We start from the raw sequence: 23,650 nt of genomic DNA, 5'->3' as shown, positions 1-23,650 counted from the left end.
AGCACAGAGCCTGGTGGGCCATGGGCACGACCCTGGGCCTCTGAGCCCAGGGGCTTGCTTTAATCAGACACACAGCTCACACAGAGCTTGGTTTAAAACACAGCCACTGTAAGACACACATCAAGAAACCTGTGAACGCGCAGCGGCCCAACCGCAGGCCACACTGCCTGTCCGGTCCCTCCGCTCTGCCGGCGTCCCGGCCGCCGCCTCGCACTTGTCTGGCGCAGAGGCAGACAACGGGCAGGCAGAGAATGGAAGCGGCTGCGCTCTGGCTCCCTCAGAGGACGGGCATCGGGTGCAGCTGGCTGGGGGCAGAGGGTGGGCGGGCAGTCCTCACGGTCACGGTGCAGGCTGCCCTGGGGGGCCAGGGCTCAGCTCACGCTCTGGAAAAGCCCAGGGGCGCTGTTCTGCCCTCCGGAACCGTGGTCCACCTGAGGGACCACCTGCCCTTGCCTGGCTCTCCTGCCCCAGTGCCGGCGCTCTTCCCGACGCTGCCGCCCAAACGCCCCTCTCTCCAGTCTAGCTCTGACCCACAAGCCCTGCCCAGTCCAAGGCCCACAGTTGCCCAGATTTCCGAGGAAAAGAGGGGTCCCTCTAAAGACGACACAGAACAAACCTCCCAGAAGACAAAGATCCCAGACCCCCAGGCGCATGGTACCTGCTGACCCCAGGGTCTGCCTAGTCTTTTTAGAAGAGATGAGAGACCAGGACGGACAGCCACACCCTTAACATGACAGGCCCAGGCGTGGTGGGGACGTGGAAGACCCCCTCAGCGTGGCAAGCACCCACATACACAGAACACCCCTGGTCCCAAGCTGTGGGAGAAGGACAGCTTCCAGGCATCAGACTAAGCGCTGGTCCCCGGGAATGAGACGGACAGCAGGGACCAAGCACCTCGGCTCCTGGGCGCCCAAGGCCACTGTGCTGCAAACGACCACTGAGTTTTCCCCGTTGCCGTCCATGTGCCACACGGACCCTGGTGTCTCTGTGCCTGGGGACGGCGGCCAGAGGCGCCCCACACCCTGTCCAGTCCAGGACCATGCTTGGGAGTCGGAGGAGGACGATGGCGGCCTGTGGAAGCGCCAAAGCACCACGTCCAGACTCCCGCGGCAGCTCCTGGCCTGAGCCCCGTCTGCGGGCCTCGCCCTCTGCAGCCCCACAGACAGCTCTCAGGGTATACCCCTCCTCCCCGCGCCCACGTTGGGCACAGGGTCCTGGACACCCTGCCTCCCAACCCCAGCCCCTCAGGTTCTTCAGGAAAAAGGTTTACGTCAAAGACATGGTTTGTTTTCAGGCTGCGAGCGCGGGTTAGCAGCGGATCTCCCGCCCCAGCCACTTCCCCGCCCTGGGCCTACTGTCTGTTGCCGCTGTCGGACAGTGGGCCGGGGGTCCGTGCCTCCCCCAGGGGTGTCGTGCCCTCGAAGCGCTGGGAGGCGATGGCTGCCTGGTGCGACATGCTCTTCCGGACGATGTCGCCCTTCCGCCACAGCACCACCTCCTGCGGGGTGGCAGGAATGGCACGTGAGAGGCGCCTGGGGAGTCTTAGGGGGCAGGCGGCACATGGGGAGGGGCACATGAGGGGAGGCCTGGGGAGGGTACCAGGGACTCTTAGGCAAAGGCCTCCCTGGTCTCCCGCCAACGCAGCTGTCCATCCCCTGGGGCCCGGAGGGCGGAGCAGCCAAGGGGGCTGGGCCTGACGAGGCCGGCTCTGGTGTCAACTGGGACCCCGTCCCAGCCGCCGGCCGCGGGGCTCGGGGTGAACCAGGCGTCACAGACCCTTTCCCCGCCGCTTGGGGTGAACCAAGCAGCACAGACACCCACCAGCTCGCCCCCGGCCCCGCCCCCCAGCGCGCCTCCGCCCGCGGCCCCGCCCCGCCCCCCACGGCCCCACCTGCTGCTTGAAGTAGCGCCGCTCCTCGTCATCGATGAGCACCAGGTTGAGGTAGTAGCGCACCGAGAACTTCTTGTTGATGTCCCGCATGGTGGGCGTGAGCTCGTAGCCCGCCAGGAAGAGGCGGATGGGGATGGACTCTCCTGCAGGGCCGGGAGGGGTCAGAGGGGCAGGGCAGGCGCCCCGCCCGCCGCCCGCTTCCGTGAGGCCTGCCGCCCACTGATGGGCTAGGCCCGCTCCGTCTCCTCCTGGCTGAGCCCGCCAGGACCGGGGTGGCAGAGTGCTAACCACAGGACGCCAGATGAACAGCTCTGACTCTTACCAGTGAGAGAGTCCAATGGCTGGGCTGTGAGAGCCAGCTGTCCCACCTTAGCTAGCGCACTGTCTTCCCCAGCGATTCCAGTGTCAGCTCCCCACCCCAATTGGCACGGCCCACCCCATGCCCCCGGACTGGCGGGCCCCAGCTCTCTCCACTGAACTCTGGTGGGTCTGCTGCTGTCCCTGGACTCTCCTGTTCTTGCGTGGAAAGTGAGGGAATGAGGCTATATGGCATCTCAGATCCCTTCTACCTCTAACACGGTGCCTTCCTCAGCTAAGCAGAACAAACTCAGGACAGAGCTCCACTGAGCAAGCGCAAAGACACGGAGCAGCCCAAAGCCATGCACGGAGCCCATGCACGCCACCCTGCATGGCTCACAGGCCCCACGGTGCCCCAGGGAGGGCAAGCCTGGCCCGGCTGCATGGCTGGGGATACAATGAAGCCAGCGGGCAGGATGGCCCAGTCCTGCCCCGAAGACCCTGCTCGGGAGGCCAAGGACCTGAGAAGCCACGACACCCTCCTCCCGCATGGTGTGGACTGGGGAGAGCTGCGTGAGGCCTGGCGGCACCGAGCGTGTCCATGGGAAAATGTGCATCGTGGGCATCTGCAGCACCGATAAAGAACCAGAACAATCGCTCCTCCCAGGAACCACCAGGGTCCCACCAGCTCACGCTCCACTCATCCTAGAGGTCACGCCAGCACCGTGCACAGCAGCAGGGAGTGTCCACTTGGCCAGGCAGTCCAGAGCCTGGCTTGTCAGCCTGGTGCAGGAACTAGCAGGAAGGACCATTTCGCTCCCCCAGCAGCAAGGACGGTGCAAGTGAAGACAGCACAGGCTCATGGCCACTGACCGTGACAGCGGCCCCGACGCCCCCAGCCTGGCGGGCTCACCTCTCACGGGCGCGCCGTCCATGATCTCGTACTTGGCGATGGTGTCGTTCTCATGGTACACGTTGGGGCCCGTGCCGGTTGTCTCCCGCTTGATGATGTCGATCTCCATGTGCTTGATCTTGATCCGCACCAGCAGGAAGTAGATCTTCCCTACGATGACGTCCTTCAGGTGGTACCTGCAGAGAGGAACCAAGAGGTGCGGCTGCAGACGGAATAGGCCTCCTGGATCCGGGGAGGGTGCCGCCCGCCCGGGGGTGGTGGGCCAGGAAAGCTGAGGCCACACGGGCCCATGTTGCCCCCAGGTCGCCCCGCGGAGCAAATCCCAACGCCCTACACTGGAACCAGCATCACTCCCACTGCCATCCCACACACGCCGCAGAGAGCGGGTCCCTGTCACCCCTGCCCTTGCTGTCACCAGCATGTACTTTAGAGGCTCTGGGGTGAGAGGCTGGCCCACCGGGGGTGGTGACCAGGTCCCACCAGCATGTACTTTAGAGGCTCTGGGGTGAGAGGCTGACCCACCAGGGGTGGTGACCAGGTCCCACCAGCATGTATTTTAGAGGCTCTGGGGTGAGAGGCTGGCCCACCGGGGGTGGTGACCAGGTCCCAGTCTTCCTCCAGCGCCTGGGAGCGAGGCCCTCCCCGGTCGGGGCTGGGCTGCACCCGCTGTGGCCACTGAGAGCAAACGTCCTGAGTGAAGTTCAGGAAGGGGATGGGAGCTGGGGGCGGGGGCTGAGGACGCAGGCCCTGACCACAGGGGAGGACAGACCGCTGACAGAGGCAGGGTGTGCACCTGGGCCTGGCCCCAGGCTGGGGACTGCCCCCATCCAGCCCCGTCTGCGCCCCCTTCCTGGGGGGGATGGCGAGCACTGAAGTGCAGCCTCCGGGAGGGATGCTGGAGTGCACGCTCTCCCGGCTCTCATGGGTCTGCAACCCGGGCGCCCCTCCATGCTCAGTGGACTCTTACCCACAAGAGACACAAAGGAGCTCTTCTGGGGGCCTGGGCTCTTCCTCCTTCCCGGCACCTTTCCATTTACCTGACCCAAGCCCCTCATTTTCGGACGGGACACCCAGGTACAGGAGCTGAAGTGCCGGTAAGCCCAGCCTGAGCCCTTGTGGGCAGAACGGGATGCCGCCGCAGCCACGGGCTCCCCCTGTGGGCGGGACAGCAGGCGCGCGTTCTGGGCGCAGCCTGCTCTGCGGGCAGGGCCCGGTGTGCCCATCCAGCCTCAGACAGGCCTGTCTCCTGCTCAGCTTGGTCTTCACTGCACTGCTGGCTGGAGGCTGCTTGTCTTTCTACGAGGTGGCTCCTCCTACACCAGGTGGCTGGGGTGCTGGTGGGCAGCACTGTGGGGGCTCCGTCCTGGGAAGGCCTGCGAGCCCCGGACTGCAAGGAGAAGGCAAAGGGCTCCTCCCAGGGGCGGGGCCGCTCCCACAGGTGGGGCCCATGGGGCTGGGCTGGCTCCAGGCCGGTGATGGGGGGAAGTGCAGCTGTCGGTCACCAGTCCTAGGAGGCCGCGTGTCCCCAGTCCCTCAGGAGGGCTGCCCAGGCAGCCCCCGCCCCGAGCCTCTGGAGGCCAGCAGGTCTGAGGCGAGGCCGCCGCACCCAGAGACCCTCCTTAGCGAGGCGGGGGCTTTTTTAGTTCTGTGAGTCGAATATACATTTACTTTGCATATTTGATTTTCCAGCATTTTCAGCAATGTACTATATTAAAAAGAAAGATGCTTGTGGTAGTTTTTGAACGGTCAGTAAGTTCTGCAATTTACAAGCCCTGAGGTATTTTGACGCTGTAATAGCCGGCGTCTAAACAGCAATCTGAAGGCGCTCTGGCCGGTTAAGATCGCGTCCTGCGCCCTCCCCTCAGGCGCCCGCCGCCACTCACTTGGACTTGTTGTACTCGAACTCGATGTGCAGGCAGTCCTCGATGCCCACCTCCATCTTGATGGAGGAGTTCAGCTCGGGGTACGTGCTCAGCGTGTGCACCACGATGTCCATCTCCTTGACAACGTCGTTGAGGCGGCGGCTGATGGTGGCCCGGAGGAAGTACCTGTGGGAGGCGGGCGAGCAGTGAAGGGACCTAGGTTTACTCACCCACCGCCGCCCCAAGGACCCCTGGCTGAGTCGGCCTCTGCGGCTTTGATTCTTCTGAGCAGTCGCCTCTGGGCACCCCCTCCCGGCAGAGACGAGACACACTCCTGCCATTATAGCTGCAGGGAGCTCAAAGGCCCTTCCCCAGCTGCTCCCCGAGCCCGGCCCGGGGACCAGGGGGGCTGTACCCCAACAGCAGCCTCAAGGCCACCTGCCAGGCACTGTGTGCCACTTTTATTTCTGCAGCTCCTCCTGGCTCTTCGGACACAGGGACCATGTACTCATAGGTCTGCATGCTATCTGACAGTACTCCATGAGTGAGCATGTTTCAAGTCCCCCACAGTTAAGTGACAGGAAGAGGTGATGGAGAAACCAGGTCAGCGAGTCCCCACAGCGTTTATTACCGGACCTAGGATGCAGAGATGGAGTCGCAGATGACTTGCGGTCCCCCCAACCCCCTGCCCGGGGAGACGACCAATCGACGGGAAACTAGAGCGCTTGTAGAGTGCCAGCCAGAAGCAGCAACCTGGTGCTGAGGGGAGAGGGGCCTTCAGGGAGAGCCGGCCTCAGAAGTAGAGCAGCAGAGGAGGAGAGGTCTGAATCTCTCACGCCCAGCGTGGGAGAGAGGAGACACGGCCGTGAAGGGCTGTGCCGGGCCATGGGCCAGCCCTGCAGGGAGGACTCCCCAGCACTGCAGCCCTGGGACATGAGGGCAGGCGGTCAGTCGGTCTACATTTTAGGACGGCATTTTGGGACGCCGGGCGGCAGCCTCAGGAGACAGGCCGTCCTGGGTGGCTCTCACCGCTCCCTGCAGGGAGGCCTCCCCGGTGCCCCAGCCCCGGGACATGAGGGCAGGCAGGCAGTCGGTCTGCATGGCGTCTTGGGACGCAGAGCGGCAGCCTCGCTGGAAATAGGCCGTCCTGGGCAGCTCTCACGGCATTCCGCCCGCCCTCCCGCCTCCCGGCACCCTCGCGGCCCCCAAGCCCCGCCCCTGTGGGCGAGGCCTCAGAGCACCTGTCAGAGGTGGAAGCCAGCAGCCCTTGGCCTCCTCTGCGCCCGCCAGAGGCCGGCGACTCCTGCTCCAGCGTCTGGAGGCGCCCGGGACTCACCCTGGGCACGAAACTGACATGAAACTGCCCTGGAGGAGGACACGGGAATCTGCACTTTTTTTTTTTTTAATAATTCCCCACCCCGACCAGTGAATCTAACACAGGACCCTTGGTAGAGAACCACTGTCCTGACATCTCGATCCTGCAACTTCCCACCTTTCTCCATACATCCAGTCTTTCTCCTGCTACGCTTTCCTCCTGAGCTTCTAACCAGTCCCGGAGTCGTCAGTACCCAGAGCATGCCCCAGAGACTGCTATTCAGGGTCCTGCTCGAGCCTGCAGCTTCCTCCCCAGCCCCTGGCCTCGCCTGGACGTCTTCACCACCTCGCAGGAGCTGCCTGTCAAGGGAACACAGGCGCCTTTCCCTGCGAACGAGGTTCTCCAGGCTCTGCCGGGCCGTAGCAGGGGTCAGGGTCTGCGTCCCCTTCAAGGCCCAGCACCACTCCACCACGTGGACACACATGGCGCCCAACCACTCAGCATGGACGCTGGGGTCATGTCCACCCTGGGGCTACCGGGAACGCTGCTGCAAACGTGAGAGCACTTGCATCTGAGTCCTGCTTTCACTGCTTTTGGATTTACACACAGAAGTGGAATTGATGAATCATTTGGTAGTTTTAATATTTTGAGTAACTGCCATACTATTTTCAACATCTTTCTGACATAGGAACATCTATGAGGAATCTACTGCAGAGCATCACATTAAATCACAATAAGACCCCGGCCCAGCTTAACTGACAGTTAACTAGACAGTGCGTGCTGGTGCTGCCTCCTCCAAGAGCAGTCACAGAGCGCTGCTGAATGGGGCACCTTTGGCGCTTGGACGTCCCTGCAAAGGCTGGAAAAGAAGAGCCTGCAGTCCGTCTTCTGACGGGAGAGGGGAGACCTCCCCAGAGCCCATGCAGTCCCCCACGCAGGCCCCAGGTAGGTGATGACCACAACTTGGAGCCAGAAGTCCGGGTGACATCACACAGCCCAGAGGCCCTGGGATCAGTGCCCCCCTTGGGTTTTCAAGACTGAAACAAGGAAGATAATCCCCTGTACTTAAAAGGTGTGTATTCCTGTTCTAAAGCTTCTCACACTGTGCTACATTTTATCCTCTTCTGTCCCAAAAGATGCAGAGGATGGGTCTGGGATCAGAATCCAAATCTGGGACTGCCCTGGTGGTCCAGTGGTTAACAATCTGCCTGCCACTGCAGGGGATATGGGTTCGATTCCTGGTCCAGGAAGAGTCCACACACCTCAGGGCAACTAATCCCGTGCGTCACAACAAGAGAAGTCACTGCAATGAGAAGCCCCCGCTCCCCGCAGCTAGAGAAAGCCCGCTGGCAACAGTGAAGCCCTGGCGCAGTCAAACACAAATAGCCCGCTGGCAACAGTGAAGCCCTGGCGCAGTCAAACACAAATTTAAAAAAGAATCCAAATCTGTGACCCCCTTCTCACGTGACAGGACGCAGGTCCACGTCCCGGCGTGTGCGGAACCCGAGGAGGAGGAGTCACGTCACTTACCGAAGCTTCACGTTCTGCCCGGTGTAGGACTCGTAGGGCTTCTCCACGTGCGTGAACTCGAAGTCAAAGGCCTGTGACTGCGTGACCTCTCCGGGCCGGGCCAGGTCCTTCACCAGGGACACGAACTCGTGGTGGTTGCCGCGGTCGTAGTAGAGCTCTGCGGGGAGAGCGGAGACCTCCCTACTGGAGCCTGGCCCACGGAGGGCGGCGGGGGCCCGCTGCGGAAGTGCCCCTCCCAGCCGCGGAGCCGCACGGCGGTTAGCGACCCCCTCTTCCCGCCCCGCACGGCAGCCCTGCACCCAAACACCCTGCGCTCTGTGGAGACCCTGTCCAGGGAAGCACCCAGGGGACACAGCGGGGGGACTGCCATCGAAACACCGCATCTCTTTACACAGTTATAGCGATTCCTAAGTGTGGGAAGCGTGCTCGACTCCGTCACTCAGTCACACCATCCTCAGGGCAACCTGAGAGGCTGGGTGGGCCCGTCACGCGTTTAACAGACAAGGAAACTTAGGCGCGGTGGGGCGGGGCGGGGCCGGGCCCAGCGCCCCAGGATTCCTGCCCGGCCGTGTCTGCTCCTGGGCCCCGGGAGATCAGGGGTGAACACGAGGCGGGAGGCAGGTGAGGACTTGGAGACGGGTCCACGCGGCCCCGCTGACGGAGGGGCTGTCAGGCTACCCCAGTCCCCAGACTCGTGTCAGCACCAGGACCTCCGAGGCTGTGCTGAGGCACAGATGGCTGGCACTCCCCCCCAATATCTCCGATTCTGGGGCCTGGGTGGGACTCAGGATGGACATCCTAACAGACTCCTGCTTGTCCCGAGACCACCCTCTGAGAAGACCTCCTGCACACCCACCCTCCTCTCAGACAGTCCTGCTGGCTGTCTGTGCCCACGTCACACTGCTGCTGAAGTGGTGAACTGTGCTCCAGATGGCTGCTGGAGACAAGGCCCCGGACCCCAGCGCCCCCCGTCCCCAGCTGTGCAACGGGGACACTTATTACCGACCAACTCCACGTGGCCCCAGCGCAGTCAAGAACTGCCCACCTCCCCCCCCCACAGTGGCTGAGCAGGACAGGACGGGAGCCCTGGGCCCTGGCCCTGACAGACTGGCCTCCGGCGGGAGGACGCGGGAGGCGGCGTGCTCTCACTGCATCTGCTGCTGGCTGCCTGGACAGGGGGGCCGGGACCACCCCCTGCCAGGCCTGGCCCGCACCTCTCGGCTGCCTCTCTCAGGGACAGCCTGAGCATGAGGGGCTGGGCAGACCCCAGACAGCAAAGGCCTGAAGCCCCTGACGATCAAAGCCTTCTTGGAGTCAAGAAGCCAGATCTCCTGCCTCCCAGAGCCAACACGGCAACCAGGCCTGCCACAGGGGCGCTTGGGGGGAAAGCACAGCTTCCAGGGAGCTCTCGGGCCAGCTGCCCTGGGCCCTGACAGACCGGCCCCGGGGAGCCTGTTCTCCCAAGCGGCAGGGCATCGTCCACGTCACGGGAGCTGCAGTGAGGTCAGGCCCAGCCTGGAGCACTGGTCCCGCACGGAGCGCCCTGTGATCACAGTTTGCTGCTAATCCCCCGTTACACATGGAGCCACCTGAGGTCACCAACAACCCACCTGCCTCCTCAGGCCAGGTGGTGTCAGCAGCAGGCAGCAAGCCCACCACATGGGGGTCAACAGACCATCAGGGCGCGGCTGCGGGGGCAGGGTGCCCTCGGGGGCGGGGGGGAGGGGAGTACGCACAGGGGCCAAGGGGAGAGGGGCCACCAGCCAGCCCAGACAGGGGCCTGTCCTCTGCCTCGTGCTGGTCCTTGGCTACAGGAGCCTCTGCTGACCAGAACGGGTGGAGCCCTTAACTGGGTACCTGGGTGTCTTGGGTGCCAAGCTCTGAGCTTTGCCGTGGTTTCAGGGGACAGCAGCAGGTGGAGCAAAGCCCAGTGTCTGAGGACCGTAAGTGGGAAATGCTGGGCTGATGGGTTCCGGCTCACCTGGGGGCTTAGATCCCGAGGCTAGCTCTCTACTTTGGAGTGCAATATTCCTTAAGAACATTAAAGACACCAAGGGAACATTTCATGTAAAGATGGACTCAATAAAGGACAGAAACGGTATGGACCCAACAGAGTGAGAAGAGATTAAGAAGAGGTGGCAACAATACACAGAAGAACTAAACAAAAAAGGTCTTCATGACCCAGATAACCACGACAGTGTGATCACTCACCTAGAGCCAGACATCCTGAAGTGTGAAGTCAAGTGGGCCTTTGGAAGCACTGCTACCAGAGAAGCTAGTGCAGGTGATGAAGTTCAGGCTGAACTACTTCAGATCCTAAATGCTGTTGATGATGATGCTGTTAAAGAGCTGCACTCAATATGTCCATAAATTTGGAACACTCAGCAGTGGCCACAGGACTGAAAAAGGTCTGTGTTCATGCCAATCCCAAAGAAGGGCATTCTTCCCAAAGAATGTTCAAACTACTGGACAACTGTGCTCATTTCCCATACTAGTAAAGTTATGCTTAAAATCCTTCAAGCTAGGCTTTAGTGGTACTTGAATTGAAATCTTCCAGATATACAAGATATACAAGGTTTAGAAAAGGTAGAGGAACCAAAGATCAAACTGTCAACATTCACTGGATCATAGAGAAAGCAAAAGAGTTCCAGAAAAACGTCTACTTCTGTTGGGGGCCAGAGTGAGGCACTTGGCCTGTGGCAAAGGTCATGAGGAAGGAGGCTCAACATACCCAAAGGCGGGATCGAGCCTCAGGAGTCCCCCTGGAAATCCTCGAGCATCTACCCCCATAACCAGAGCCTGCCTACTTTACTACTTTGTGCTCTCACCTACACCTCTGACTTTATGGGGGGCTGTCCCCCACAACCTCTTTCGGAGAAGGAGTTAATTTAGAGCTCCAGTTAATAATAAAAACTCCTGAGCGGGACAAGAGTGTTTTAACCTACAAACTCCTCTGAAGGTTCTCTAGCCTGCCTGACAGGCTCGTCCGGCCACATGTGATTGCTCACAGCCTCCCAACCGTGAGAGGCACGAGATGCTTTAAACCTTCTAAAAACAGGTTCCTTAGAAAAGTTAGAAAACCATTAGTATAAGTATAGTGGGCTGATTAGAAATTGTATTGGTGAAGGGTTTTTCATTTGTTGAGCCAATGTTTGTTGCTGAGTCTCCACATCCCCTGCCCTTACACACATTAATGAATATATAGAAGAAATAAGTATTAACCTTTGATATAAATCACATTAGACCTTAGGCTAAGTAAATTCTTTCCTTAACTAAAACCCACTATACCCTCACCCTATAGGAATGTAACTTTATTTGGGTGGCGTCTGTTTTGAGAATAATCACCCCTGGAGAAATAAGTGTCCTGGTTGACTGACCGTTGTCACAAGGAGAGGGTCATAAATTGTCAGCAGGCCCCCTGGCCCGAAGATACGTAACACCCCTAAGACCTCTGTATACATTTGTATGAAGCACCTGACTTTGATAAAAGTCAGGACTGCTGACCCCATGTGACTTTTGCATAACATCTCAGTGTATAAAAGTAGACCATGGAAAATAAAGAATTGGGATCAGTTTCTCGAAATACTGGTCTCCTCATGTTGCACTCTCTCACTCACACTGGCTGAGTCTCCATCTGGAGCGCGGAACCCGCCATGCTTACTAATTATGCCTGGGCTTCTAAGATCCGACCGGGGAGGCCTCAGTGTCTCCTCTCCTTCGGGAGAATGGAAGGACGCCTGTGGCCTACGTAAGTGGTGCAAGCTTCTTGTCTTGAAGTTTTATTGGTCTCCTGCGTAAACCAAGCTACTCAGCCTCTTTTCTCCACTGAATTTTCCTACTGAGCTATCCTCATTCTATTACTCTTTACATCTTTAATTAATATCTAACTGAAGCTATTGTATCCTGATCCTCGCCGATGCCATCCCTGCTTTGAACTCCCTGGATCAGCCGGGGCTGGACCCCGGCATACTTCTGCTTCACTGACTATGCTAAAGCCTCTGGACCGTGTGGATCACGTAAACTGGAAAAATCTTTGAGAGACAGGAACACCAAACCACCTTACCTGCCTCCTAAGAAACCTGTATGCAGGTCAAGAAACAACAGTAAGAACCAGACATGGAACAACAGACTGGTTCCAAACTGGGAGAGGAGTTTCGTCAAGGCTGTATATTGTCACCCTGCTTATTTAACTTCTATGCAGAGTACATCATGCGAAATGCGAGGCTGGCTGAATCACAAGCTGGAATCAAGACTTCCAGGAGAAATATCAATACCCTCAGATATGCAGATGACACCACCCTTATGGCAGAAAGTGAAGAACTAAAGAGCCTCTTGATGAAAGTGAAAGAGGAGAGTGAAAAAGCTGGCTTAAAGCTCAACTTTCAAAAAACTAAGATCATGGCATCCAGTCCCATCACTTCATGGCAAATAGACGGGGAAACAGTGGAAATAGTGACAGATTTTCTCTTCATGTGCTCCAAAATCACTGCGGATGGTGACTGCAGCCATGAAAACAGAAAACACTTGCTCCTTGGAAGAAAAGTTATGACAGTCCTAGACAGCATATAAAAAAGCAAAGACATCATTTTGCTGACAAAGATTCATCTAGTCAAAGCTATGGTCTTCGCAGTAGTCATGTAGAGATTTGAGAGTTTGACCATAAAGAAAGCTGAGTGCCAAAGAACTGATGCTTTTGAATTGTGATGCTAGAGAAGACTCTTGAGAGTTCCTGGACTGCAAGGAGATCAAACTAATCCATCCTTAAGGAAATCAGTCCTGAATATTCATTGGAAGGACTGATGCTGAAGCTGAAACTCCAATACTTTGGCCACCTGATGTGAACAACCAACTCATTGGAAAAGACCCTGATGCTGGGAAAGGTAGAAGGCAAGAGGAGAAGGGGACGACAGAGAATGAGATGGTTGCATAGCATCACCGACTCAATGGAAATGAACTTGGGCAACCTCCAGGAGGTGGTGAAGGACAGGGAAGCCTGGCATGCTGTAGTTTATGGGGTCACAAAGAGTTGGACATGACTGAGCGACTGAGTCATAAAAATAAGAGCAAAAATATTTGACGGTTCCTCTTCAGTAAGGTTCTCTCTGTGCAGATCAGAGTGGGGCTCACACTGGACCAGTCCTGGCAGGTGTCAGGGGGACAAGATGCCACAGAACTTCTTGTGTGGTGACAGTGTGAACCCAGCCTCTTGGATGGAAAGTCACGGACTTCCCAACAAAGTGCATCTCAGCCCCACGAACCACAGGGGACACTTATTCACGCCTGTCTTTGCCCCCTCTTCTTCCAGAAGGTGCAGAGTATCGCAGCCATCTGATAGGCACAGTCGACAATGCACACCTGGGTGAAGGGTTAGAGAGACATGTCTGGAGAAAACCAGAGGCAGCTCAGGGAAGAGCTGGAGGGAGTCAAGGAGAAGTTTACAGAAGGGACTGAGAGCGTCAGAACTGCCTTTTAGGAAGTTCGCTCTTACAGAAACTAAACTGAAAGAAAAGGCAAACAGAGGCAGGAAGGCCAGTCAGGAGACTGCTCCACACAGAGGCGTCAGGGGCAGCGGCACTGAGGAGGGTGAGGGAGCACTGAGGCGAGCCGCCCCCCGAGCCACTGGGGGAACCGGGGGAGGCAGGACCGCTCCGGGGCCTCCCCGGTTCCAGAGGCTGAGGCAACCCAGGGGGCGTGCAGAGCAGGGGAGACAGGAGGAGTGGCAGCGCGGGGCTGGGGCAGGGAGAGAGAGGAGCGACCTGGTTCGGCTGTGTCCTTGGGCAACCCGCAGAGACCCCGCGGGTGTTCAGCAGGCAGTCAGAGACCCAGGCACAGAACTCTGGGGTGAGTTCAGGCGAGGAGAAAGGCTCGGGAGACGTGAGTCCAAGCAGACAGGGCAGTGGTGGGTGTGCAGACGGGGCTGCCGGAGCGGGCCGCAGCGCAAACAGGCTGGCCTGCCCTGAGGACTGCGGTCTGAACAGGACCCATGCAGCGGCCACCAGAAAGCCGTCCCTGCGAGAACTCGGGCGATGCCTCCCGCTGGGAGGAGACGCAGGGCACACAGCAGGCAAGGCTGGTCTGGCACGGAGACCCCGGGGGCAGTCAGCAAGGCAACCAAAGCTGACTCTTCAAAGGTCCAGCCCCCGGATCCAGTCTAACAGGGGTTATGAGCGTCTGGTTGACAAGTGGCAGAGCCTGCACTTCACACACATCGATGATCTCTAGTCCTCACAAGATCCTAGTGACGTCTGCCCGTTACAGAGCCTTATGTAACCCAAGTAACCCTCTGCTTCAGCCTTGGTCACACACCAGGCTGTCCTACCGAATGCACAGGCAGAATGTACACACTTCCAAACCGGACAATGGTTTACGAGAAGAAAAATTCTGAGTGAAACAAACGAGGAAGGTGGCTGGAGCACAACATCAGCATTCTCACAGGCGGCCAGGGCAGGACCACCACCCGGCATGTCACCGGTACCGAAGACCTCAGAGCCGGAACGAAGCCCCGCCCGCTGCGTGCATCGTCAGGAACGCAAGGAAGCAGAAACCACATGACCGCGGTGTGGGGACCTCACTCACCAGCCTCGCTCCAGTGCCTGGAGGCTGGGTCACAAAAGTCTCTCGGGTCCAGCACACACACCCCACACTGCACAAAGCCTGGGCCCTAGACCCCTCACCGTTCTTCCAAGGGGATTCGGTTGCTGTCCCTGCCTTACAGGTGAGAGCGCCGAGGCCTAGGGAGTGGACAGCTTCCCCAAGGCCACAGGGTGGACTCAGGGGCCCAGGAAGAGCTGTTGATGGAAGTAGAAGAGGCTCTGAGAAATCTGAGAAGGGATGCTGTCCTGGGATGCGAGCAGACAGGAAACCAGGCAGGGCAGCCAACTCCCTTTCAGTCGGGCTGGAGTGAGACCTTGCCAATCGTCCCTCAACAGCCCATTCCACAACTGCTGGGGCAGGGGGTGCTCTGGTTACCTTTCACAGACGGGGAGGTGTCACCCCCAGGAATGATGGCACAGCTGCTGGCTAGACGTGCCCATCTGCACTCCTAATGCAGAGCCGCGGAATCCAGTGACAACCTTAAAGCTATGATGTGAAAACACTAAATCTAAGGAGGCCTGAACTTCACCTTACTCACGCCCAGCACAGAATGCTGTGGGTTCATCCTGTGTCCCCAGGAGCTCTTTGCTAGGAGTGATTTTAGCGTCCACGGATGTAAGACATTTCTGTGGTTCTGGCATCTGGCTGGTAGAGGCTGGGGAGGCTGTGAAATGCACCCCCGACAACAGAGAACGCGCAGGCCCCCTGTGTGGACAGCACTGCTGCTGAGGAGCACTATCTACGCTGGAGGCATGTGAGCAAAGGGTCTGAAACCCACTCTTCAGCTTCAGGCCACGCTTACTCTGGATTTAAAATAACAAGGGATGGGTTCCTATAGGATTAGCCAGCCTTCGGTCTGATTTCCGTTAACTTAAATAGCAGAAGCCAATACTTCAGGCTGGACACTGAAGTGCTGAGCACACAGCCTTTCCCCAGGGCTCCTGTGTTTTCTGTCTCTGCAAAATAGAGAACAGATTCTGTGCTGGGATCTCAGGGAGCGACAGACAGCCTCTGAGGAGCGTTCCCAGGAAACCCCCCACACAGGGCCAGCGCAGGCGGGGGCGGGGCACGATGTCTCTGCTTGATGTCTTTTCAGCCAGCTGTGGCATTTACTGTGACCCTACTCCTGAACTACTGACACAAACTATTTCAGAAACACCTGTGCGTTTTAATAAACAGGAGAGGCCAAACAGAACTGGAGACAGCCCTGTGTTGACTGGCAGCTCCCAAATCTTCTGTATTGCTACTGTTTTTTATTGTCTAGCTGTAGCTGCTAACAATCGTGTTTGAAAACTGTTAGAGCCTTGGGAAATTCTGACCACTTAGTTCTGGGGCTTAGGAGTACCCTTTCTTTAAGGAGAAGAGTGCCGCAGACTCTTCTAATCAAGAAGTCTTAGGAATGCAGCTTGTGTGGACACAGGGCTGATGCTGGAGCCCGCGGGGATGCTTTCTCAAACAGCTCCCAGCGAAGGTGCGGTAAGAGGCTGGTGGGTCACAGACACTAGAGAGAAGTGGGCGGGCCACGCGGGGCTCGGAGTGGTTGTCACGACCTGCAGGCTGGCCTAGCTGGCACGGAAGCCGAGGCAGGCCCGCGGAGCTCCGACCCAGGGCGGCTGGCAACAGAACACAGGGCCTGGGGCGGAGTGGGGGACAGAGGGTCTGGAATTGCAGCCGTGAGTGCGGGGGTTAGGGGACAGGGGTTCGGGTCGCGCCAGGGGTCTGGAGAGGAAGGTCAGAGGCTGGGTCAGGGGTCGAGGGCGGGAGGGGGGTGGGCCCGGGCGGGGCGGACCCCGCACTCACCGATCTGCCCGATGAACTCAACCTTGATGCCCTGGTGCTCCAGCCGCTTGTTGGGGTTCTTGAGCGCCAGGCTCACCTTCCCGGACACCGTCTCGCCGTCGTAGAAGAGGAAGTACTTGTCCTTCTTCCCATCCTCGGTCTTGTGCTCGGCCCGCCGCCTGCTATCCGCGTCGTTCAGCAGGATGTCCACATCCACGCTCTGCCCGAAGCCAAAGAAGCTCATGGCCCCGCCGGGCCGGCCGGGCCTGGGGAGGCCGGCGGGCTGGGCACGACGCCGACGCCCGCGTTCGGCGGGCCGGTGCGGTCCCGAGGGCAGGGCAGAGCGGGCGCGCGAGGCACCCGCCGGCCGCGGCCTGCGGAGCCCACCTCAGAGGCAGCGGCCCGGCCCCGGAGCAGCCCGCAGCGCGTCCGCCGCTCAGCCGGACGCGCCGGAGTGGCTGCGCGCATGCGCACGGCCCGCCCCCAGCGCGGCCACCGCCCCCCCCCCCACCACCCCGGGGAGCTCGCACTGCGCCTGCGCGCCGCGAGCACCGCCCCACGCTCGGCAGACAGCGGGGCGGCGGCGGCTCCTTCCGGTCTCCTGCAAGACCTGTCAAACACCAGTCCAGTAAAACTCAGACCTAAGGGTATCCTTTCTAAAAAAAAGAGTCCTATCTGACTGCCTTTCCTGCCTTTAACCCGTTGACCGGTAGGCAGCTCCCCAACTCGGACGTGTACGCCTCCGCTTGCTGACTGACGGGTAAACGCGGCCCTTCGACAGGCCGGCGACAGGCCGCCTGACAGGCGGCAGAAGTGACAGTTACAACAGGAAGTGCCCTGCTTCAGCTTCTCTTCAGTGCGTCCGCCACGTAGGGAAAAGGAGCCAGAAGGCAGTATACTTGGCTCGTTTCTTTAGCCCCATATTGAAGCGACAGCTGAAAACCACCCCCAACTTCAGTTGGGTGGGCGGTGCTCTCTCCCTTTGCTCATCCGGCGGAAGGCCCTGCTGATTGGCTGCGGTCCTGCCGGCGGGGCGCGGTGGTTGGTCGGTGCTGACCCTTGACGTCATCGGGGCCTTCTGGGCGCGCGCGCCGGAGCAACTTTGAAAGTGAGGCGAGCGGCCGTCATGGAGGCTTGCGGGAACCTGGCGTGCGCCCTGCAGACCTGGTGCCCACTGGACCTCAGCCAAGGTGAGGAAGCGCCCGGGGTCCGGGTGCTCCGAGGGGTGCTGGGCAAGGGCCGCGTCCTCCTTCCGCTCTGTACTCCTGTTTTTCGGCCTTGTCCCCGGGTCTGCGCGGAAGCCTCGCAGGTGCCGTGGCTTCGGCCGCGCGGCTGTTTGTTGGCCCGAACTGACCTTCTGAACTTGGGTCCCAGGGGTGCGGCTGCAGCCTCCGGGTGCCCGTCGTCACTGAACGGCAGTGGGTGTCCCCACCCGCCGCAGTCGCTGCTGGCCGCTGTCTCGAGGCTGCGTGCCATCCCGAGTCATCTCTGTAGCCGGCAGTCTTTTTTTTTTTTTTTTTTGACTCATATGTTTTTGAGTCATTTCATTTTGTTTGCCTCACCTGTCCCTTTCTACTGTACACTTTATTTGGGTTTATTAGCTAGTGATTTAGACGGTAAAGAATCTGCCTGCCATGTAGAAGACACGGGTTCGATCCCTGAGTAGCCAAGATCCTTTGGAGAAGGAACGGCAACCCACTCCAGTATTCTTGTCTGGAGAATCCCACAGACAGAGGAGCCTGGCGGGCTACAGTCCGTGGGGTCACAGAGAGTCGGACGCGACAGAGCGACTTCAGCTTGGTTATAAGACTTTCACAAAGGGACAGCTGAGACAGCTTTTTATTATCTCTTCTCTAGCTTGAAATATGCAGAGGCTGGGTCTTCCCCCAAACTGTTAACATCTGTAAAGTGTTTTCCTACTTCATGTTTTTAGAGGATGGCCAACCTAATAGCCAGCTGTCAGTTTAATGAGTAACAGATTTTTCTAACCCTTTCTGCTTCTCTCTTCATTCTGCCTCACCTGTGTAGTATGACTTGTGCCCAGAAAACTGTTCTCTTCTTGAATGTATTTAGAGTCTAAAGCTAATTGCTACAGAACATTAGTTGACTGTGGTTGCACTTTCCTACTAGAATGGGTGGATGGAGTATGGGAACTGGAATTCACGGAGACCGAGCCTCTGGATGCCAGCATAGAAGCAGAGATTGTGCAGACTGGACTGAGTGCATTCACAGAGCTTTACAGCGCAATGTTACCTTTTGCTACTGAAAAACGTGAAGCTGCTGAGGTAAAAGAGAAAAAAACCAAGCTAGCCCTTTCGTTGTTAGAAGTGTCAGGTAAAAACCTGGTATCATCTAGAGCTTGGTCTCTGGTGTGCAGCGCAGAAGGGAGAGCGGTGTAAAGATTGTGGTTCACTTACTGGGATGGCCTCATAACCATCCTCCCAACTTATTAGTCTGTGATTCCTTTCGTGTCATGAGCATTGTTAACAAGAGCAAATTAAAGGATAAGAGTAAAGGCCAAGGTAAGGATGAAAACCAGTAAGCAAAATAAGAAAAGGTGGCCGAGGACAATGCAGTGACAACTCAGGACGCATTTGCTTTAAGGAATTGGATGTTAATCTGAGAAGTGATTAGTTGAACTAAGAAAGGAAAAAAAGAGTTGCTTTCAATGGAGTTCTACATAGTGTGACTGTTACTCTTTAGGTCATAAACTTCTTTTCAAAAAACTAAAGAACTAGAAAGCAGAACAAAGAATACTTAGGTATTAATATCTCTGAAAGATTTAAATTAACAAAAAATATTTCTGTTATTAGTTTCAGATAGCTGTTCAAAAATTAAATCAATCTGTTAAATACTCGTTAAGCATAATGCTGAGTACCACGTGCAGTACCCAGGAGGGTAACATGGTGAGGGTACGGAGCCTCTCCCTACAGGGGCATGCAGGAGAGGGAGAATGAAGCTCTGGGAGCGTGCACGGTCATTGCTCTGGCCAGAGCCTGTGCAGTAACCACATCCACGGGCGTGAAGAAGCACGGGCCACCAGCTCTATGTGTTAGAAACTGCTGTAGGACACGTTAAATGCCATCTTGGCATGGAGAAGGCATCTTGGCTTGCCTGGAAAAGGCAGCTTGCTGAGGTTGAGGTTGGGAAGGTCCCAGAAAGAAGGTAGCTGGCTGGAGGCACATCTCCACAAACGGCTGGAATGCTGACCAGTAATGAGGATTCTAGGGCAGCCTTGAGAGGGATCCTCACAATGGGGACGCACAGCAAGTCTAAGGGGATGGGGCAGGGTGGGGGCCACAGGACAGCTGTGAATGGGGTACGTGGTAGGCTTCCAGAGTGAGGTGTTTGCTGTCCACAAGGTTCGGGTCTAAGCGTCATCCCTAGACTAAACCGCTTGTCCTCACATCTGCCTCTCGGAGGAAAGGGTTCTAGTGAGCAGTAGACCCAGGAATGTGAAGAGCGCTGTTTCAGATGGGTGTTCTTAACCAAACACGGACTTAAGGGGGGAATGCTGTCCCCAGGGAGCTGGGGACATTATGACTGACCCCTGAATCACATGGGTTTTGGCTGCACAGGCCCACTTATACACAGAGTTTTCAGCAGTACCTGCAGGACTGCATGGTCCCGGGTGTTTCAGTCCCTGGATGCAGAACCATAGATGTGAAGGAACTGTGTCTACGGAGGGCCGGCTGTGAATTATGTGAGGACTTTCTACTCGCCCCATGTTGTTCAACAGTCAATTGTGTTTTGGTCATTGATTTTTTAAAAAATGTGTGTTGTGGTGTGGTCTGGGTTATGGTTGTGGAAATTGGGGTGGAGGGCTAGAAACTGGGGACTCTTTTTTCAAAAAGAGTTAATAGAGTTTTGTGTACTGGGTCTTTGTCAGGTATGAAATGCTGCTAAGGTGATTGGGTCCCCCAGGGCCACAGTTCCAGGCAGTGGGAGGGGAGCTGAGGTGGCCTTAGAAATGAAAATGTAACTGCTTTCTTCCACAAGTTTCGTGGTGAAGGAGAGAGGTTGTAGAGGTCTAATTTCTTGAACTTTTGTGGGCTTATGTTTTTTTAAGGTGGCCCATAGTAAACCATGTTTCGTTCCTACTGTTTGCTTTATACAAATAACCTATTTTCTTATCATGTCTATAAGAGAAGAAAGCATAGAACAGTGATCAGATTAATGAAATTATGGTGTGTGCTCTAGGATTTACTTCCTCTCCTACCGAGGCTGTTTCTGCAGTCTGTTGAGCGAGACACTTTCAGGTTTTCCTCTTCTGTTCCCATTGCCCACAGAACATTTTGACTTAAAAAAAGTTTCTCTGATTTTTTTAGTTAGTAATTAGAGTAATAAATGGATTGAGGTACATTTAACATAGATGGAGGGGTGACTTGTCCGAGTAATCACTGATACAGGTGTCCCCAGAATCTTAGTGTAGCTTTCAGGTGTAGTAATTTCAGAAATACATATGCTTCAAATTTACCCAAAGTTATTTTGCAAGTTTAATTAAGGTTCTTGTATAGTTTCTTATCTTTGTGACTTATATTTTATTTTTTCTTTTATTGGCTGAGCCACTCAGCTTGTGGGATCTTAGTTCCCAACCAGTAACAGAACCCAGACTCTCCCCCGTGAAAGCATGAAGTCCTAACCACTGGACCACCAGGAAACTCCTCAACTTTGTAAATTTTGAATAATATGCTTTAAAATTTTCTGTTTTAGTCCCTTTGAAAATGACAGACGTTTATAATTAGGAGGCAGAATGGTCTATTCGTTTTTTTATAGAGCACTAAGCATTCAGAAGAATCAGATACAGCAAGAGGAGACTCTCACAGTGCTCTAGCAACTGGTGCTTACTGTTTGCCCTCCCCTAGAGCATTTGGACCTTCTTCATGGAGAACAGAATTTCCCACAATGCGCTGATGGCCTTGTTTCACCACTTCGTGTATAAGGTCCTTAAGAAAAATGTCAGTGCTCAGCAGCAGGAATTCGGCCTTCACGCTGCCGGGCTGTATTTTCTGCTGTTGGAAGTGCCAGGTATGCACGTTTGGTGTGATGGGGCAGGCCTTCTGTTTGTAATTTGTCTGCTTGGTTTTGAACTGTTATATCAATGCTTTGTCCTCACTGGGAGATTAGGTGACAGTGAATCCATGAAGCACATGGTCTGTCACAGGTGTTCAGAAAGCTGTCCTGTTTTCCTGTAAATGTGGTTTCGGATGTTACTATGCTAAGTTTATAACCCAGCACACAGTCCCAGAGGGGTAAGGCTGGAGGGGGCGTGCCACGTGCCATCGTGACATCCCTGCCCTCTGACTCCTGTCCAGCCTGAAAACAGTGCCGGTTGGAGGGATGCTGTTGCTTCCGCTGTGTGGCGTGGATGGTCGGTGGACTGCTCTCACCTGCAGGGCTGAGCACAGCTGCTCACAGTGAGGGAGCACAGCGGGGAGTGTGTCTGTGCTGCTGCCCCACCTCCTTCAGGTGGGACCCACCCTGGGCTCAGGGCGGGAGACGGTGTGGCTGAGGAGTCAGCCACAGCTGTGGGACTGCAAGTTCACTAGGAAGAGAAAATCAAGATCAGTCCACCTGCTGCTTGTCGTTGCTTATGTCAGTGCCTTTGTAGTAAATGTTAGGGACCTACTCCATATGATTTAAGAATTGGAAGAAAAGCTATGACCAACTTAGACAGCATATTAAACAGCAGAGACATTACTCTGCTGACAAAGATCCGTCTAGTCATAGCTGTGGTTTTTCCACTGGTCATGTATGGATGTGAGAGTTGGACTATAACGAAAGCTGACCACTGAAGAATTGATGCTGTGGTGCTGGAGAAGACTCTTGAGAGTCCCTTGGACTGTAAGGATATCCAACCAGTCCATCCTAAAGGAAGTCAGTCCTGAATATTCATTGGAAGGACTGATGCTGAAGCTGAAACTCCAGTACTTTGGCCACCTGATGTGAAGAACTGACTCATTGGAAAAGACCCTGATGCTGGGAAAGATTGAAGGTGGGAGGAGAAGGGGATGACAGAGGATGAGATGGTTGGATGGCATCACCGACCCGATGGACATGAGTTTGAGCAAGCTCCAGGAGTTGGTGATGGACAGGGAGGACTGGCGTGCTGCAGTCCATGGGGTCGCAAAGAGTCGGACACAACTGAGTGACTGAACTGAACTGACTGCTCATTGCCTCGGGTGGAAGTTGAATGAAACTTTTTTGCTAAAGGTTGCTGTTAGTTAAGGAAAAGCCTGTGTTTGTTTTTTAATATTTCATTGTTGTAGCAGATATATTTCAAAGCAGTTAAACCTACCTTGCTTACTCTTCATTCTTTACGAATAGGCAGCGTAGTCAATCAAGTTTTCCATCCAGTGATATTTGACAAATGCATTCAGATTCTAAAGAAGTGCTGGCCTCAGGAATCCAGCTCGAATCAGAAAAGAAAGAAAGAACAACCAAAGAACACTCAGGGCAGCTCACAGGAGAGCAGTAAGAGAGCAAGGCCCCACAGGAGAGAGGAAGTGGAGGTAAGAAGGGGTGTGGTCATAAGGCGTGTCTGATTCGTGTAAGAATTTATATCAAGTTAGGGTGTCGGGGGTCATGATTATGCCAAAGCCCTAGCGTGCCGTCCGCCTTCCCTCCCCTAGGAGTGGCCTCGTGGCCTGCTGAGCCTCTGTTCCCCATGCCGTCTCCCCAGCCTCCCTGTCACCTCCCTCCAGTCTGTTCCCAGGGGTGCCTTGCCGCAGGCCAGCAGGTGTTACCTTATTTTCATTAGAGACCATGGTTGAAGTGTCCAGAGGACTCATGTCCACAAGAACATCATAGAATAACATTAATTCCAAATTCTCATGTGACTGGGGTAGAGGTTCATTGACACCAGAACCGGTAAGAAACCCAGGCAGTCTCCCTGACGTGCAAATCCGGACCCAGAAGCTGTGATAGCCTTCATCTGGTCCAGACTGAGCTTGCAGCCATGGGGCCCAGCGTGGCCACCTAGAGTTCCACTGGCCTTCTCAGGGACATTGCAACCTCGGGACAAGCTACGAGGCGGTGCCGCACAGTCAGCTGTGTATTTCTCCATAATCTAGATGGATGAAATTACTCAAGAAGAAGAGGATGAAGAGAATATTTTTTTTTCTTCTGAAGATCGTCGTCAAATTCGAAATGTCATCTTTCAAGTTTTGAAGAACTTTATAAGGCTTCTCTCTAAATTCTCCTTAAAAGAAAAGCCAGAGTGTATACAGAATTGTGTGGAGGTAAGTGAGAATGCCAGAGACCTTGGGCAAGTTCAAAGAGTGAGGACAATGGCCAAGATTTAAAGAGTGAAAAAAACCAGGCCTTTTTTTGGTATCTGTTTTCCAGGTCTTTGTTGCGTTAACTAGTTCTGAACCAGTTCGTTATGAATTCCAGGCTACGCAAGCCCGGTGAGCAATTAAATCTTCCAGTGCTAACATTTAATTAGGGTATGATGTTTTGCTCAAGCA

The 23,650-nt window shown here is 55.9% G+C and overlaps 2 protein-coding genes across 5 annotated transcripts in view; one reads left to right on the top strand and one right to left on the bottom strand.

Annotated features, from left to right (window-relative positions):
* Positions 1-16: 16 nt before the first annotated feature.
* VPS26B (VPS26 retromer complex component B) lies at positions 17-16,641 on the bottom strand. The gene is made up of 6 exons (XM_086341919.1): positions 16,203-16,641; positions 7,809-7,965; positions 4,985-5,149; positions 3,102-3,277; positions 1,892-2,034; positions 17-1,498 (listed from the first exon to the last, which is right to left on the bottom strand). Exons 1-6 carry the CDS (start codon positions 16,423-16,425, stop codon positions 1,352-1,354), a joined length of 1,011 nt encoding a protein of 336 aa, XP_086198045.1. The 5' UTR covers positions 16,426-16,641; the 3' UTR covers positions 17-1,351.
* A 624-nt stretch (positions 16,642-17,265) lies between these two features.
* The window catches only part of NCAPD3 (non-SMC condensin II complex subunit D3), a 60,592-nt gene continuing 54,207 nt past the window's right edge, over positions 17,266-23,650 (top strand). For 3 of the 4 annotated variants that reach the window (XR_015142456.1, XM_086341911.1, XM_086341910.1), the window contains exons 1-6: positions 17,266-17,371; positions 18,312-18,466; positions 21,047-21,209; positions 22,509-22,693; positions 23,255-23,422; positions 23,529-23,590. Coding sequence is in view for 2 of the 4 variants with exons in the window: in XM_086341911.1 (XP_086198037.1) it covers positions 17,308-17,371; positions 18,312-18,466; positions 21,047-21,209; positions 22,509-22,693; positions 23,255-23,422; positions 23,529-23,590 (797 nt within the window). In the remaining 2 variants the exon portion in view is untranslated. The remainder of the gene's footprint in view (positions 17,372-18,311; positions 18,467-21,046; positions 21,210-22,508; positions 22,694-23,254; positions 23,423-23,528; positions 23,591-23,650) is intronic. The other variant, XM_086341912.1, reaches the window with a different exon arrangement.

The sequence above is a fragment of the Bos grunniens genome, chromosome 15 (genome assembly GCF_055505025.1).
Source record: "Bos grunniens cultivar Pamir isolate PY7600 chromosome 15, Bosgru_T2T1.0, whole genome shotgun sequence".
Lineage (NCBI taxonomy): Eukaryota > Metazoa > Chordata > Mammalia > Artiodactyla > Bovidae > Bos > Bos grunniens.
This window is presented reverse-complemented; position numbering and strand designations above follow the sequence as displayed.